Source organism: Phyllobates terribilis, unplaced genomic scaffold, assembly GCF_046119375.1.
Source record: "Phyllobates terribilis strain yellow unplaced genomic scaffold, ASM4611937v1 Scaffold_4__5_contigs__length_816908805, whole genome shotgun sequence".
Taxonomy (NCBI): Eukaryota; Metazoa; Chordata; class Amphibia; order Anura; family Dendrobatidae; genus Phyllobates; species Phyllobates terribilis.
This window is the reverse complement of record NW_027362764.1, coordinates 812,377,952-812,396,604: the sequence shown is the minus strand read 5'-3', so window position 1 is coordinate 812,396,604 and position 18,653 is coordinate 812,377,952. Positions and strand designations below refer to the sequence as shown.

Sequence of the window (18,653 nt, the reverse complement as noted above, 5' to 3'; positions counted from 1 at the left end):
TATAGTGTCAGTGTACAGGTAATACAGTGATCACCAGTGAAATTATACACAGGAGCTCTGTATATAGTGTCAGTGTACAGGTAATACAGTGATCACCAGTGACATTATACACAGGAGCTCTGTATATAGTGTCAGTGTACAGGTAATACAGTGATCACCAGTGACATTATACACAGTGTACATGTAATAGACTGACTCACCGGTGACGTCTCTAGGTGAAGTCCTTCATCTTCGCTTTTCTCCTTCATCCAGCACAGACCGCCATCACGTCTTCCAGCCAGGACTCGTCTCTGCATAAAATAACACAGTTATCTAGAGCACATTCCCCAACTTCTACATTACGCAGCTGAATACAGACGTGCATCCACCATCAATATATGGTTAGTTATTAGGCAACCTACCATTCCAAATATAAATTGTAATCCACCACTGTGCCCCCATTAACTGTAAATAGGCACTTAATATATAATTTAATTAGAACCTCTACTCTTTCCGCCAATTTGTTACCAGTCACACTCCTGCATCCGCAACGCCCCCTTCTCTATACTTCCTGCTCCCCGCATTCAATATTTACATGCACCCCCTGCCCCAATTCATTATATCATGTCCGTGCTCTCCCCACCCCATCATCATTTATCATTTACTCTCCCCCACCCCACATTCGTTATGTGCAGCTCATTATCCCCCTACTCCCAATTCCCCCATGTGCCCCTCTCTCACCCCCTCCCCCCCACATGTGCCCCTCTCTCACCCCCTCCCCCCCACATGTGCCCCTCTCTCACCCCCTCCCCCCCACATGTGCCCCTCTCTCACCCCCTCCCCCCCACATGTGCCCCTCTCTCATCCCCCTCCCCCACATGTGCCCCTCTCTCATCCCCCTCCCCCACATGTGCCCCTCTCTCATCTCCCCCCCCCACATGTGCCCCTCTCTCATCTCCCCCCCCCACACATGTGCACCTCTCTCATCTCCCCCCCCCCCACACATGTGCATCTCCCATCTCCCCCCCCCACACACGTGCATCTCCCATCTCCCCCCCCACACGTGCATCTCCCATCTCCCCCCCCACACACATGTGCATCTCCCATCCCCCCCCCACACACACGTGCATCTCCCATCTCCCCCCCCCACACACATGTGCATCTCCCATCCCCCCCCACACACATGTGCATCTCCCATCCCCCCCCCACACACATGTGCATCTCCCATCTCCCCCCCCACACACATGTGCATCTCCCATCTCCCCCCCCACACACATGTGCATCTCCCATCTCCCCCCCCACACACATGTGCATCTCCCATCTCCCCCCCCACACACACACATGTGCATCTCCCATCTCCCCCCCCACACACACACATGTGCATCTCCCATCTCCCCCCCCACACACACATACACACACACACACACATGTGCTTCTCCCATCTCTCCACTCCTAGTTAATTGTATTTTAAAAAAAATAAAACTTGTTATACTTACCCCCATGCGATCCCTGCAGAATCCTGGCGCTCGTCCAAATCGCTGACAGCAGGTTCTCCTGACTTCCGGCCATGTGACGGCATCGTCACATGACCGGAAGTCAGGGGAATCATGAAGGCGCTGCTGCAACAGCGCAGCTCAGCGCTGAAATGTCCCGGACCCGGCGCTTAGCATGGGGCCGGGGGCCCCATGAGGAGAGAGACGCACAAGAGGGGGCCCCCGAGGGGGCCCCTACCGGCCGGGCCCCATACTAGAGTCAGGGCAGTCATGCCCTGATGGCGGCCCTGCTGGAGGCTGGAGGGGCCCCCTCTCCCTCGGGGCCCCCGTTCAATGAACCGGCTGCACGGGCGGTAGTTCCGCCCCTGAATAGACAAATATAGATGAGCAAAATAAATAGCTATAAAATCAGTAACGCAACATAATCTCCCGTTTAAAATTTAACCCTGTAGGAACCAGTGTATGCAATAAAAAAATCCTAAAGGCTTCATTTTTCCTTATCACCGCCACGTGTATGTTTGGGAACGAATTCTATGACATATGTCAGACACCTATCTATTATGTTCTGTATTGAAGTCATTTGAAACATTGGAGAGACATTGCGATTGGTGGGTTGGACGACATCATATAGATGTTCCCTTATTCTTGATTTTCTAGTAGAACGCCGCGTTCTATAATATAAATCACATGATCTGAATTACAGTTGAGATTTTTTATAGGAAAGGTTTTAGTACCATCAAAATTAAAAAATGTTTGCCTGTTAACTGAATATGAAGACGTTTTGCACCAGGACCGACCGCATTTAAAGTGACCAATAATAGAAAGCCAATTGTGGGAGCGGCTGGTTCTTCTATCTGGACAATATGTCCTGGGTGAGAGGTTCCAATGGCGGGTGACCGTCGGGAAAGAATTCTAATACCATCCTGTAGGATGACGTACATGATATTGTCATCTCTCAAAATATGTAAATCGCTGTTAACAAAATCAGAAATGGCTTTAAAATGAGTTAAGTAAGTATGGGCTTCGCACAACCAAAATAACTAGGTGTCCAGAAGGAAAAATAGATAAGATACTAATAAGTAAAACCTTCGGCACAAGATGATAATAAATGTTTATTGAGTCCGCCTGTATGAGACAGATAAATGTACCGACGTTTCGGCCTACTTTTGGCCTTTATCAAGGTTATCTGTACAGAATATAGAAACCTAAATTATAAGTCATAGTAAACAAAATAGATTCAATAACAGCATATCTCAAGACTGGAACCACTATGAAACATAACAACATAACATAAGCAGAAAACAAAATGGCGGACAAGGGTTGGTCTATAGTAGTTATGGATCGGTCATATTCCATCTCTGAGATACATTTTCAGCTGAACAAGAGACTCACCTATCTGACATAGCCAAGGAAATAAGAGATACAGTTGACAAATATAGAGCTTTGGGTATTATAGATGCCAAATTAGGGGATTATCTTGTTAATCTACATCCGGTAGTTCCCGTTTTCAATACTCTACCAAAGATACACAAAGATTTACATCATTTGCTTTTTTGTAGCCGCTTTCCAGTGGGTTTGTGATCATCTGTCCAGTGAAGTATGGAATATTCTTCAGAGATCAATTTAATCCAGTTTGTATCAGAGTGTAGTTGCCATCCAGCTCTTGTGAAGGCTTGAAGGTGTAGACGTCGATGTTTGATATTGGATCCTTCTATAGTTTTTTGTGGAATGGTGTTGATGTCCAGAAAAATCTTGCTGTTAGATGGAGAGTTATGGAGCAGGAAAGTCAGTGGCTGCCATCTTGGCACTCATCCACACTTCTATTCCAAAGGGAAACAGGAGATCAAGACACTAAAAATACTCCCTGTGGACCTCCAGGGTAGGATGTGCAGCTCTATTGGATGGAGGTGCACCCGGCGTATTTTTAGGGCCTTCATCTTATACTTCGCTTTGGAAGAGGGGTGTGCCAGACAGACAGATGTGTCTCCAATTGTAGAGGTCAGGAGCTGAATATCGACGCAGTTGTAACCTCTTACTTAGCAGTTTCCATCTTGTACCTACAGGGGGAGGTTCTTTGCTCTCTTCAATGAATTTGGTGTTCATGACCCCCATGGATTTATTGCTAAGAAGTGCAGTTCCTGGGACGGTTGGGATGAGACTGGAAGCGGCAGAGAAGGTCTGAAGAAGATCTGTGAGGACTGGTTATGGCTATGGACTTTTCGCTTGATGGTAAGCAGGTATTCTGCCTTCTGTAATGCTCCTGATCAATGAAATAACAACAGGACAGCAAGTTTATGTATTGTTTGCTGTGTGATGGTGAGGATTTCTGGAACAAATGGCTTTATGACAAGGACTATGGGACAAGACCCACTGATGACGAGAATTACACCATATGATTAAGGGCAGGGTGATGAGGAGTACAGGACAAGGAGCATTATTGGACTGGACTTTGTGATAAATAATAATTAATAATAATAATTTTGTTTCTATAGCACCAACATATTCGGCACTTTACAATTAAGCAGGGACAATAAAGCCATTACAGAGTAGCACACAGTTCATCAGTTACAGGAGGAGTGAGGGTCCTACTCCAAGCTACAATCTTTGAGGAAATAGGGGGCACACAAAAGGTAACAAGAGCTCGCCGTGTACAGTCCGGCCATCATAACAATAAATTGGGGAGTCCTATAACGCTGCACGACCCGTCACCAGCCAGTATGTAGGACAAGACGGTGCAATGATGAAGACAGTGGCATAACTAGAGTCAGATGGATGCCAGTGCAAAATTTGGACCTGGACCCCAATCTGCATGTTGGTTACTGTCAAAGAAAAATTTAAATCCGTAAGGCATCTCCAGGGAGTGGGCTTTCACCCCACTCTCACACACAATCTCCAGAAGGAGAAAGAGCTTACAATCTAAAACTCTTTTGGAAATAGAACCACATTGAATATATGGTGTAGTGAGAAAAGCTAAATAACCCCTTCCCAGCCTTGGAAGTACTCAGTATGTCCTTGTTGGGAAGTGCTTCCAGGCGATTTTGAGCACACAGAGGCTGTGTGCGCGCGATCACCGCCAGGTGTCAGCTGATTCTGACAGCTGACACCCGGCAATCAGTGCCAGGAGTGGTGCCTGCAGTCCCCTATTGTATTACCCAAAAGAAATTCAACAAATTCTGTTCTCCAAAATGCCCTCTCCCTTCTGACCCCCAGTGTGCCTAAACCACATTTAACGTCCACATGTTTGGCATTTCTGTATCAATGAGAGCCCGCCTAATTGTGCGTGTCTACAGAAGCACGAGCTGGTCACGACGTACTGGTCACAACAACGTACTGGTCACTACAACGTACTGGTCACTACAACGGCAGTTTGTAAATTTCCACTCAGCAACATCCACTGCTGTTTGTTTCTGGGGCTAAAACAAAATTTTGGTGCTAAAAATGTAATTATTCTTTCTTCTCTGCCCAATGGTAAAAAATTCTGTGAAGCACTTGTGTCAATATGATCACTAGACCCCTAGATTAATTCATTGAGAAGTGTAGTTTGTAAAATGGGGTCTTTATGGGGGGTTCTGCTGTTTTGGCACCTCAGAGGCTCTGCCAATGTGACATGGCACCCTCAAACCAGTCCAGCAAAACCTGAACTCCAATATGGCACTTATTTCCTTCTGAGCTTTCCACTGTGCTTCAAAAGTAGTTTTCGACTACATCTGGGCTATCTGCATACTCTGAGAAATTGCAGAATAAATTTTGGGTTCTACCCCTCCACATTGTGTCTGATCGCGGGGTCCAGTTCACTTCGCGCTTCTGGAGAGCTACGTGTAAGCTGCTGGATGTCACCCTGGATTTCTCCTCTCCACTTGACCATCCTCTGTCCAATGGTCAAGTGGAACGTATCAACCAGGTCCTTACCAGCTTTCTCCGGCATTTCGTCAATGCTCACCATAACGATTGAGTAGAGCTCCTACCATGGGCCGAGTTCTCCTATAACAACCATGAGAGTGAGTCTTCTTCCAAATCCCCATTCTTTGTGGTCTACGGTCAGCAACCCCGGATTCCGTTTCCCGTCTCCGCTTCTGTGGACAATCCTGCCGCGGAGTCACTGGTCTGCAAATTTTCTACTATTTGGGAAGACACTAGATCCGCACTTCTTCAGTCCTCTGAATGGATGAAGAAACATGCCGATAAGAGACGTCTGGATCCGCCTCAATTCCATCCGGGAGACAGGGTCTGGCTCTCCTCCAAACATGTTCGGCTCAAAATACCATCGTATAAGTTGGGTCCGCGGTTCATCGGCCCGTTTGAGGTTCTCAAGCAAATCTCTCCTCAAACCAGTTGTGCTTAATTCTTTTTCTGACGATCCAGGTACCACTCAAGCTCCAGTCTCCGCTGAGGACGTCTATGAGGTAGAGAACATTTTGGCCACCAAAAGGGTAAGAGGAAAAACCTTTTTTCTGGTGGATTGGAAGGGGTTTGGCCCTTAGGAGAGGTTCTTGGGAACCCAGGGAGAACATTCATGCCCCTCTTCTTCTTAAACAATTTATTGCTGGCCTAAAAAAGAGGGGGCGTAAATGGGGGGGTACTGTAGCATCGGTGTCTCTGCCCCCTGCCAGGCAGAGATGCCGTCCCCCTTACTGCCACGGTCCTGCTCCGGTGTCTTCCGGCCTCCCTGCTGCTGCTGCTGGTGCACGCAGCTTCCCTAGCACTGTGCTTAGGGCACGCGTGTGTTCCCTCCCTCTTAAAGGGGCTGCGCACACCGTCCTAAAAAGTCCCCGGCCATGGCCGGAGGACTTTCTCTATAAAAGGCACCTCCTCCTATATGGAGGTGCCCGTGCAAGGTTGTTGCTCTGTTATACTTACTTTGCTTCAGCCCTCAGGTCCTCTGCAAGTCAGTCCTGTCCGCCAGTCTGTTCTTCAGTCCAGTCCGCCAGTCTGACTACTATCCAGCCCGACAGTCTGCCTATAGTCCAGTCCGCCAGTTTGTCTATGGGCTCTACCCGCCCGCTTACCTGGAAGCACCTGCCTGTTACGTGCCGTGCCCGCCAGCCTGCTTACCTGGAAGCACCTGCCTGTTACCTGCCGTGCCCGCCTGCCTGCTTACCTGGAAGCACCTGCCTGTTACCTGTTGTGCCCGCCAGCTTGCCTACCCGGAGCACCCGTCTGGCTATCAGCCGAATCAGCCTGCTTGTCTACCCGGATCACCCGTCAGCCTGCCAGCTGTGCTCATCTGCTGTACCGGTCAGTCTCTGCCTTCTGACCCGTGAGAGTCACCTGCTCTCATACAAGGTCGGTCCCAGAGTGGCACCTGGTCCCTCTGCTCGGTCCCTCCCTGGTTCACGGAGTCGACTGAGCCGCCGTGCGACCTTGGTCAGGCCGAGTAGATACTAAGTCATGCCCCTCTGGTCCCTCCTTGCACCGCATCACAGAGGTTCCACCACCCGGATCCGTAACTCCTATCTCTAAAAATAAAAGAGATAATTGTGGTGACATATGAAACCTTTCCTTCCCCAAAGTGTAAAGAAAATCATAAATCTCTTTCCATAGTTCTTTTTATTTTTGGACAGGTCCAAAGGATGTGTATTATATTGCATTTGTTCCCACATTTTCTCCAGCATTGCTCAGGATAATCTGAGTAAGCTTCTTTGAGTCTGACAGAGTTAATGCCATTGTGAAATTATTTTAAAAAAAATGTTCCTGTATATTTGCATTGACAAATGATTTATAGGTATATTTTACTGTGTGTTGCCATTCTTGTCACGGGTGTGTCAGGGTTGACAGACAGTCATATGGTCGCTGCGTTTGGCCTTACAAACATCTCCCTGAGCTTTTCTTTATTCCTCTCTCTTTAGGACCCAGCGGTGATTCTCACCTTGCTTGGGGATTATACCTTTCCCTTTAGGACCCTGAGGTTTCCTCACCTTTCTGCTGTTAATCAGCACTTCCTTCCTGTGTCCTTAAATACCCTCAGATCCTCAGAGAGTTGCTGGTGATAGCGTGTTATACCTATTCAGGCCGGGGATTGTAGTAGTCGGCTAGAATTTCCTTGGAGTTCCTTCGTAGATTGTTGTCGTGCTTTCTCTGGTGTCATCTTGGAGCTAAGTGTATTCTCCTGCTTGTTTCCCCTGTGTTTACTTTGGTTGGTACGGCTCCCTCCCCTTTTCCTGTTGTTATGCGTTGGGTTCTCTCCTTACCTAATGTGACAATTCTCTTTTAGAAAACTTTTTGGGTAGATTATCTTCCCATTTTAAAATTTGTTTAGATTTGGAGAACTCAAGATCGAAATTGAATAAAGTATTTAAATTTTTCATGTTCCAGATTATATCTGAAGAAGGTTGATCTAGTAATATACTAATGGACCTAGTGATGAGCAAACGTGCTCGCCACTGCTCGGTACTCGCCCGAGCATCTCACTGCTCGACAAGCTCGGTGCTTGGCGAGTATTTCCAGGGTTGCTCAGGCGGGAGCTCTCGTCCCCTCCCTGCATATTTGGCGCTCTCTAGAGAGCCAATGAACATGCAGGGATTGCTTGCCACACACTGTAATGCCGTGGCCATGTTGGTTGTGGGCATTACAATATGCTCGTCACAGTCTACCCCGGAATTAGGCAGAGTAGGGAGAGCTGCTGCTGAGTCAGGTAGAGATTTGCTTGTTTATAGTTAGTATAGGTATTCCACAACATATATATATATATCCATCTGAACTAACAGTCCTTCTGAGGACTAATCCAGCTGCATATAATCAGTGCTAGGCAGGAGTTAGGCAGGCAGGCAGTGAATGTGGCGGACTGCAGTGCATGATACAGCACAAGAGGGTCCATAGCACGTTCCTGCTGCTGCTGTTCTTACAGATATTTGTAGACATACCCCCAGATATCAGGGGCCAGGGCAATTTTTTTTTATCTTAATCCTGGTTATTTACTTAAAAAGCAATCTAGAGTACACCATTTTTCTGCTCCATTTCCTTGTTAGCACTGCAGAATAAAGCCAGATCTGTTCCATATTTCAGCGATAAAAATCCAGAAATTTGAACTGAACGTGGAAAATATTGGCCTCCTTTTCCATTCTGCTGCAGTGTGTCGGTCAAGCTATTCACAGTAGGTCTCTTTGTAGAATAGTATTAGTAAATTACAGGCCTGCTATTTAAAACCATGGTTCTCTGTCAGACGTATCACATATAACTGCATTCCAAAATCAGCCATTTCTCGTGAACGTGGAAGATATTGTCCTCTATTTAAAATGGGCAAGATACGTGGCAAGGGACGGGGAAGTGGACGTGATGGTGATGGTGCATGCAGAGGCCGAGGACGTGGCCGCGGGCAAGCTGAAATTGTGCCACAACAAACACCCACATCTTGTCGCTCGAACTTCCTGTCCCAATTACTAGGGGACCGCAGCACACCACTATTGAACCCAGAGCAGTGTCAAAAGGCTGTTGGTTGGATAGCAGATAATGCTTCCAGTCACTTTGCCACCATGTCACGGGTGTGTCATAGGTGACAGACAGTCGCCCTGCAGTTGGTTGCAGGAGATCTCTACGTTTGGCATTACAGACATCTTCTTAGAGGCTGTCTCTAGCACCCAGCAGCTACCTCACTCTGGCTAATTAACACCCTGCCTGGATGTATAAATACCTGCTGTGTTTCAGAGGGAGGTGCCGGCGATCTTCATTAGTACTTGTGAAGGCTTTAGCAAGAGCAATACCTCGTCCTCTCTGGAGCTTGAGAACTTGTGTGCATTTGTTTGGATTCGTCTAAAAGCTAAGCAATTTCACCCTGCTTGTCCATTCTTGTTGTCTATAGTGTTTAGTGGAGATCGACTACTGCTCATCTCCTCCCTTCCCTAGTCTTAGCCATACGCCAGGAAAAGACAGGGCGAGGCATGCATGTGGCGATTGGTGGAGAGCAATACAGGGATGTTAGGGGAGACAGGGTGACGCTAGATTAACTTAGGAGGTCTCCACTTTCCCTAGAGTCTGGGCTCCCTTTCCCTCTTCCCTTTGTGTTGCACTAAGTCTTTCCCACACCTTGCGTGAAACACCACCACCCTGTCTTTCACACGGTCAAGTCTCAGTAGCCGTGAGTCTGGACCGCATATTCCTCACCCTGATCCTCCTTCCTCCCACCATGCCAAGTGCCCGGAGACAACTGGTCCCACACTTGGACACTCGGAAGAGCTGTTCACTTTTCCATTTGTAGATTCGGGCCACTCACCTGGCCAGCTTCAAGTGAGTCAAGAGGAGAGCGCGTGTAGCGATGCCCAAATATTTGAGCAGCCACGGTCACACTAAGGCAACGATGGGAAAGTGCAGTTACTGTCACAAGAGGTGGATGATGATGATGATGATGAGACACAATTGCCAGAAAGTCAGGGGGATGACCAGGGTGCAGAAGTGGAAGACGCGGTGGTGGATGATATGGTAACTGACCCAACCTGGCAGGGAGACATGCAGAGCGAGGACAGCAGCACACAGGGGGAGGGAAGCGTAGCACCACAACAAGCAGGAAGAAGCAGTATGATGACCGCAGACACATGGCGGGAAAGCGCTCCCCATAACGCCAACACGACAGAAGTTGCCAGTACAACTGTTAGGTTTTCCCGAGTCTGGTTGTTTTTTAAAGACTCTGCAGATAACCCCAAAAAGGCCATTTGCACCACCTGCCAGACCAGCATCAGCAGGGGTAGCAAAACTAGTTGCCTGACCAACACCAGCATGATCAGGCACCTGTCAGAAAAGCACGCGACTAAGTGGGCCGAACCCCAGGATCCAGAAATAGTGTCTTCGGGTGACACCACTGCTTGTTCTGCTGTTGTGCGTGCACGCCAATCCCCTGTCCATGGCGCATGCCAAGATGCCTCCCGTCATTGCACAAGTAGCACCATCAGCAAGCACGTCCACGTCCTTGTCCCAGTGCACCATTCAGTTGTCCCTACCCCAGTCCTTGGAATGCACGCTCAAATACATAGCCAACGCCCCACAGGCCACACGACTAAATTCACACATTTCGCGAATGCTTGCGCTCGAAATGTTGCCTTTTAGGCTCATGGAGACGGAAACTTTCCGCAACCTGATGGCGGCGGCTGTCCTTCGGTACTCGGGCCCCAGCCGTCACTATTTCTCCCAGTGTGCCGTCCCCGCATTACATGAGCACGTGTCCCACAACATTAGCCGTGCCCTCAACAACGCAATTACTGGAAACGTCCACCTAACCACGGACACGTGGACAAGTGCTTGTTGGCAGGGAGGGTACATCTCGCTGACGGCACACTGGGTTAATTTAGTGGAAGCCGGGACTCAGTCGGATCTTGGGATGGAACACGTCCTCCCGACGCCGAGGATTGCGGGCCCTGGGTCAATCAGGGTTGCCACCACATTCTACAGCTCCTGCACCTCCTCCTCCTCCTCTTCAGCCTCCATCTCCAAAATGACTACATCAATCACAAGCTGGAAGCACTGCCTCGGCCAAGCGGCAATAGGCTGTGCTGAAGCTAATATGCTTAGGTGACAAACCACACAACGCTGAAGAGTTGTGGACAGCTCTGAAACAACAGGCAGATCTGTGGCTGACACCGCTGACCCTACAGCCAGGCATGCTCGCGTGTGACAATGGCCGTAACCCGATGGCGGCTCTGAAGCTAAGTGAGCTCACACACGTACCATGCGTGGCCCATGTACTTAACCTCGTGGTTCTGCGGTTTCTCAAAACCTACCCGGATCTGCTTGTCAATGTACACTGTGTGTGTGCCCATTTTATAAAGTCAGCTACAGCTTCCGCCGTCCTTGTCTTACTTCAGCAGCGTTTGCAGATTCCAGCTCACCGACTTTCGTGCGATGTCCCCACGCATTGGAACTCTACATTGCAGATGTTGGGAAGGATTTGTGAGCAGAAGAGGGCAGTTGTTGACTACCAGCATCAGGTCAGACTGCACACATAAGACCTCAGGAGTGGACATGGATGTCAGACATCTGTACCATCCTCCAAACTTTGAGGACTCCACCAAGATAGTGAACGGCGATGATGCCATAATTAGCATCACCATCCTGCTTCTCTGTCTTCTGAATCGCTCTCTGCTCAATATTACAGAGGATGCATGGCAGGCGGAGCACGATGAGATGGAGCAAGGAACCATACTGGGTGATTCCACACAGCCCAGCCTCATCTCATCCCACCGTGGATTGGGTGACAATGAGGAAGAGGAGGAGGAAGAACAGGAGCTAGTTTCCTGAACTATAGATGGTACTACCTGCACAACTGTCATACCATCTGTTTAGCGTGGATGGGCTGAGGACATGGAGGAGGAGGAGAGCATGGTCAGTCGTCCTCTTGGTGAGGACACGGAAGTCTTGCCTGTTTGTAGTCTGGCACACATGGCTGAGTTTGTTACACTGCCTTTCCCGTGACCCTCGCGTTGTTCAAATTTTGGGTGACAGTCATTACTGGTTGGTGACACTTCTAGACCCACGCTACAAGGAGAACTTTCTGTCTCTTATTCCCGCGCAGGACAGGACTAATAAAATGGGGCAGTACGAGAAGGCCCTTGTTGTGGAATTATTAAAAAAATTCCCATCTGAAAATGTTGGCGGCAGAGGTTACAGTTCGTTAGACAGTGAAGGAGTACAGGCGAGAGAGACACAAATGCAATCCAGCATAGGCAGGTGAACACGGTCAAACTTCTGGGACACTTTTCTCAGACCTTCCCATCGCACAAGCCCTGAGGCGCGGGGTACTCTCACAAGGAGGGAAAATTTTTGGAAGATGGTGAGGGAGTACCTTGCCGACCGTACCAACGTCCTCCTTGATTCCTCTATGCCTTATAGTTATTGGGTATCCAAGCTGGACACGTGGCATGAACTGGCTCTCTACGCCTTGAAGGTCCTGGCCTGCCCTGCCTCTAGGGTTTTGCCAGAGCGGGTTTTTCGTGCCGCTGGTGGAATTATAACCAATAGGTGCATCCACCTGTCAACTGAAATGCTGACAGGCTGGCTCTTATAAAAATGAACAAGGGCTGGATTGGGCCAGACTTCTCAACATCACCGAATGATAGCAGCGTAACATAAACTCAAATACAGTATCTTTTTTTTGGGAGGTCTAACTCTATTCCCATGCACCGCTGTCTTCACACCTAGACATGGGTATACGTTTCCTGATTTTGTCTATTTGCGCTTGTCCTTCTCCTCATCCTCATCCTCCACCACCATATCACGACCATATCTACCATATCACCATATTTATGTCTCTTGCAAGGGACATCCTTCAAGTTCCTCCAAATTTTTGGCAGCCGTTGCATTCACTGCATAGGCAAACAGTATGGGAGACCCACTTCCTAATAATGGGAGCATTGTTTTCAGGAGGCCCTCCGACCTCTACGTCTCTTGCAAGGGACATTGGAATTCAACCAAATTTTTGGCAGCCATTTCAGTCACTGCATACGCAAGAACAGTATGGGAGACCTACTTCTTTTTAATGGGGACATGTCGTTACTGTGGCCCAGCTCTGTGTCTTTATATTGTTAGTAGGGCTTTTCCTAAATGTTGGCAGCCGTTGGACTCACTGCATACCCTATAACTGGATAGCACAACCGCTCCTTTCTAGGAACATGTCATTACTGAGGATTAGCTCTATGTGTCTTTAAATTGTTAGTAGGGTTTTTCCTAAATTTTGGCAGCCGTTGGACTCACTGCATACCCTATAACTGGATAACAGACCCTCTCATTTCTAATAAGGGCCTGTTTATTTTTAAGGGGCACTGCTGGAGTTTATGCCACAGAATAAACCAGCAGGAAGTTAACCCGAACCGTGTATCCTGTGTCTGCCTCTGGAGAGCCAAGCAAGTCGCTTTACCACTGTTGGTGGAGAATTCGGGCAAGATTCCCAGAACACGTGTACCTGCCACAAAGACCGGTGGATGTTTTGGGTGAAGGCCGCCAGCCAGCCAGAGAAGTCCGGCAACATGGAGGAGCTCATTAAGCACCTGGTCCAGAGCCAACAACAGATGCACCAGCAGCACTTGCAGAGCCAGCAGTAGCACTAGGAGACGACCGAACTGTTGCTGCAACAGATCCAGTTGCAGCAAAAGGCGCAGCAGGAGCAGCAACAGCAAATACAGCTTCTGGCGGACGCCCCACCCCAAGGGCCGACTGATGACTCACACATCAGGAAGGCGGTAAGATTGGCCATGCAGAAGATGACCCCTGGGGATGATATAGAAGCCTTTCTGACAGTCTTTGAGAGGGTGGCAGATCGGGAGAGACTTCCAACATAACAGTGGGCAGAGGTTATGGCGCCATATTTGTCGGGTGAAAGCATATTATGACTTGGCGCTGCAGGATGCCAAGGAATATGCCAAGCTAAAAACAGAGATCTTGGCATGCCTGGGAGTGAATATGGCGGTGAGAGCCCAACGAGTCCACCACTGGGCATACGCCAGCGACAAACCCCCTCGCTCGCAGATGTTTGACCTACTGCATCTCGTTCAGATGTGGTTGCAGCCAGAATCCTCCACTCTGGCCCAGATGGTCGAGCAGGTGGTGATTGATAGATTCGTGCACTCCCTTCCCAAGTCGGTACAGACTTGGGTTGCCCAGGGCGATCCCCAGAATGCAGATGACTTCATTAGCCTGGTAGAGAGGTACCAGGTGGTTGAAAAGTCCCTCTGGAAACTGGATGTAGTCACTTCCCCATACTGGGATATCCACAAGGGGGCGGGTTCTCCATGGAAGGGGTCTGGGGCCACCACTGGGGGGCGTCCCACTCCCACTGAAGGTGCCACAAGGACTGTTGTTAAAGATATAGTCTGTTGGCGGTGTCACAACCCTGGCCACGTAGCCGCCCGATGTCAGATGTCCCCTGAGCCCATGGACTGCAGCCTAGGCAGATGGGTCTCCTTTTATGCTTATCCAGCCTGCAGCGTGGACTGTCGACCCAGCGAGGGGCTGTAGGCATGTGCCGTGTCCATTAATGGAGTAAAGGTGCTTAGACTGTTGGACTCTGAGAGTCTGGTGACCTTGATCAGAGCCACGCTTCCCCACCAGTTGGTCCCTTCCAAAACTGTGGGTGTTCGGTGCAACCATGGGGACGCCAAGGACTACCGAGTGGCCACAGTGACAGTGGCAACAGGCTGTGGTGCCCAGTCCCACGAGGTCGGGGTGGTTAAGGACCTGGTACATCCCGTCATACTAGGCCGTGATTTTTCTTTGGGACTTGTGGGGGAAGGGAACTGGACTAAGTAGTGTGGGTAAAAACCAGGTCCCTGGAGAAGAACCCCTGACAAAGTCTCAAGTGGATGAGTTCCCACTGTGCGTCCTTGCCGGCGATGAGGGCGAGACAGTGACCGAGGAGGCCGACCTCCCTGAGTTGGATGTGTCCGGAGAGAACTTTGGGACTGCTCAACTTCGGGACCCAACCTTAAAGGGAGCATTTGACCAGGTTACTGTATGAAATGGGGTTGCCCAAGAGCCGGGGGCTGACACCAGGTTCCCCCACTTTGCAGTTCATGGGTAGATGTTATATCGGGTGGTCAAACTAAGGGGAGGTGAGATAGTGGAACAACTGTTAGTGCCGGGGCCTTACAGATGGAGGATACTGGATATGGCCTTTTCACATGTTCTTGGGGAACACCTAGGGGTCGAGAAAACTCAGGAGAGGATTTCAAGAAGGTTTTATTGGCCTAGGTGTTACAGAGAAATTCTCAACTATTGTAGGTCCTGCCCCACCTGCCAAATAACCGCTCACTCTTCCCACTTCCGTAGTCCATTAGTTCCACTACCGGTGATAGAGATCCCCTTTGAGAGGATTGCTATGGACCTAGTAGGGCCCTTAGTCAAATCAGCCCAAGCCCACCAATACATTCTGGTGATCATGGACTATGCGACCTGGTATCCAGAAACAGCTGTGCTGCTAAGAAACTCATTGAGTAAATGCATAGCCAGGGAACTTGTTCATATATTTGCCAGGACCAGTCTGCCGAAGGAAATGCTAACGGACCAAGGGACCCCGTTTATGAGCAAGGTAATGAAGGAGCTGTGCAGGGTCCTCCAGATTACCCAGCTGCCAACCTCTGTGTATCATCCGCAGACAGATGGCTTAGTAGAGCGCTTTAACAAGACCCTGAGTGCAAGGAAGTGCAAGGAAGTGCAAGGAAGGAAAGGAGGAACGGAAAAATGCAACATACCAGAATATTTAGGCAAGGAAGCATATGAGGCAGGAGCCCGTTAAGTGCGGTAGCTGTAGACAATAATAAAGTATGAGAACATGGTAGAAGTACCAGTAGACCACAAAGATATAAAAGGTGAGAGTACATACCTATAGAAAGGAGTAGAGAGTATTCATGGCTGTGGGAACGCGGTGTCCACTGCTTGTTCCAGTGGGTGCCAGGGGAGAGGAGATAAGGGGAGATTTTATAGGAAGTGGGTGGAGCCCAGAAGTGCAGGGGAGACCGCTCATTGGGGGCAGTACCGCACATAACGGGCTCCTGCCTCATATGCCTCCTTGCCTAAATATTCTGGTATGTTGCATTTTTCCGTTCCTCCTTTCCTTCCTTGCACTCCCTCACCCTCCTTCCCATCAATCCTCCCTCTCTTCTCCTTGTTGTTGTTCACCCAACCTTATGTACAATTTATGATCACTCTGTATGACTTACATTGTTGAATATAATTACATGGATGATATTATTGTTTTTGTAGTGCACCGATGAAGGTCCACAGTGACCGAAACGTCTGTTTTTTGTACTTCATTATTTTTCCCATTAAATATTTTAAAGCATATTTTCTGAGTCACAGGAGTGCCAAGTTATTATAATTTCAGTCACGGGTTTGTTTCCTGCTTGAGCACCTATACCCAGGAGTGCGGTAGTTTTTTGCTTACGATGAGTATTGCAGGACAGGGCGTGCGATGATGAGGATAACAGGACTGGTCAGTGAGGTAAAGAATATTACAGGGCAGTATGGTGTAGATTTCAGGATAGGACTTGGCGATGATTTGGATGATAGGACAGTGTGATAATGATTACAGGACGAGCTATTGCGAGGATGAGGATTACAGGGCAGCACGGTACGATGATAAGGATTACAGGACAGGATGGTAGAATGATGAGGATTACAGGCCAGGACATTGCTATGATGTGGATTACAGGACAGGACATTGTTATGATGACGATTGCAGGACTAGACGATGTGATCATGATTACAGGACACGATGGTCTCATGATAAGTATTACAGGACAGGATAGAATGATGGTGAGAATTAGAGGACTAGATGATGTGATGATGAGGATTACAGGACAGGATGGTGTGATGATGAGGATTACAGGACAGGATAGAACGATGATGAGGATTACTGGACAGGATGGTGGGATGATGAGGATTACAGGACAGGACATTGCTATGATGAGGATTACAGGACTGGATGATGTGATCATGATTACAGGACACGACGGTCTCATAATGAGGATTACAGGACAGGATAGAACGATGATGAGGATTACCGAACAGGATGGTGTGATGATGAAGATTGCAGGACTAGATGATGTGATAATGAGGATTACAGGACAGGGTGGTGCAATGATGAGGATTACAGGACAGGATGGTGGGATGATGAGGAATACAGGACAGGATGGTGGGATGATGAGGATTACAGGACAGGAAGGTGTGATGATGAAGATTGCAGGACTAGATGATGTGATGATGAGGATTACAGGACAGGGTGGTGCAATGATGAGGATTACAGGACAGGATGGTGTGATGATGAGGATTACAGGACAGGAAAGTGTGATGATGAGGATTACAGGACAGGGTGGTGCAATGATGAGGATTACAGGACAGGAAGGTAGGATGATGAGGATTACAGGACTAGATGATGTGATGAGGATTACAGGACAGGAAGGTGTGATGATGAGGATTACAGGACAGGAAAGTGTGATGATGAGGATTACAGGACAGGACGATGTGATTATGATTACAGGACACGACGGTCTCATAATGAGGATTACAGGACAGGATAGAACGATGATGATGATTACAGGACAGGATAGAACGATGGTGAGAATTACAGCACAAGATGGTGCGATGATGAAGATTACAGGACAGGATGATGTGATGATGATTACAGGACACGACGGTCTTATAATGAGGATTACAGGACAGGATAGAACGATGATGATGATTACAGGACAGGATAGAACGATGGTGAGGATTACAGGACAGTAAAGTGTGATGATGAGGATTACAGGACAGGATGATGTGATGATCAGGATTACAGGACAGGATAGAACAATGGTGAGGATTACAGGACAGGAAGGTGTGATGATGAGGATTACAGGACAGGATGGTGGGATGATGAGGATTACAGGACAGGAAGGTGTGATGATGAGGATTACAGGACAGGATGATGTGATGATGATGATTACAGGACAGGATAGAACAATGGTGAGGATTACAGGACAGGAAGGTGTGATGATGAGGATTACAGGACAGGATGGTGGGATGATGAGGATTACAGGACAGGAAGGTGTGATGATGAGGATTTCAGGACAGGAAGGTGTGATGATGAGGATTTCAGGACAGGAAGGTGGGATGATGAGGATTACAGGACAGGATGGTGTGATGATGAGGATTTCAGGACAGGAAGGTGTGATGATGAGAATTTCAGGACAGGAAGGTGGGATGATGAGGATTACAGGACAGGATGGTGGCACACTCTCTCCTTTCTAATGGGAATTTGTCGTTACAGTGGCCCTGCTCTATGTGTCTTTAAATTCTTAGTGGGGTTTTTCCTAAAATTGGTCAGTCGTTGGACTCACTGCATACCCTATAACTGTATAGCAGACCCTCTCCTTTCTAATGGGAACATGTCGTACCTTGTTACTGTGGTACAAAAACTACCGCACTCCTGATTTGTTCTTGGTGCACAGGTAAGGTACCAAGCCCAAAGTACAATATTAGAAAAACCCGGCACTCAAGGAATTTAGAAAAATGGGTATAAAGTTTTTAATGAAGTAGGTACAATCAAATAGACAAAGTTTCGGTCCCTCGGGACCTTCATCAGTGTACAAGGTACGGGTCATGAAGGTGGAAAAAGGAATCCACTAAGATTGCTGAGCAGAGAACTGGAACATATACCAAGGAGTATAGGCCAGGAATGGTACGTCAGTAGAGAAAGCTGGAGACAGAAGTCCAGAGTGAAGTAAAGAC

General features: G+C 48.4%; 1 protein-coding gene across 3 annotated transcripts in view; it reads left to right on the top strand.

The window, feature by feature from the left end:
• WDR97 (WD repeat domain 97) overlaps positions 1-18,653 on the top strand; it is a 578,372-nt gene that overhangs the window by 502,557 nt on the left and 57,162 nt on the right. For all 3 annotated transcript variants that reach the window (XM_073680111.1, XM_073680113.1, XM_073680112.1), the window contains one exon: positions 3,536-3,701. In XM_073680111.1, coding sequence (XP_073536212.1) covers positions 3,536-3,701 — 166 coding nt within the window. The remainder of the gene's footprint in view (positions 1-3,535; positions 3,702-18,653) is intronic.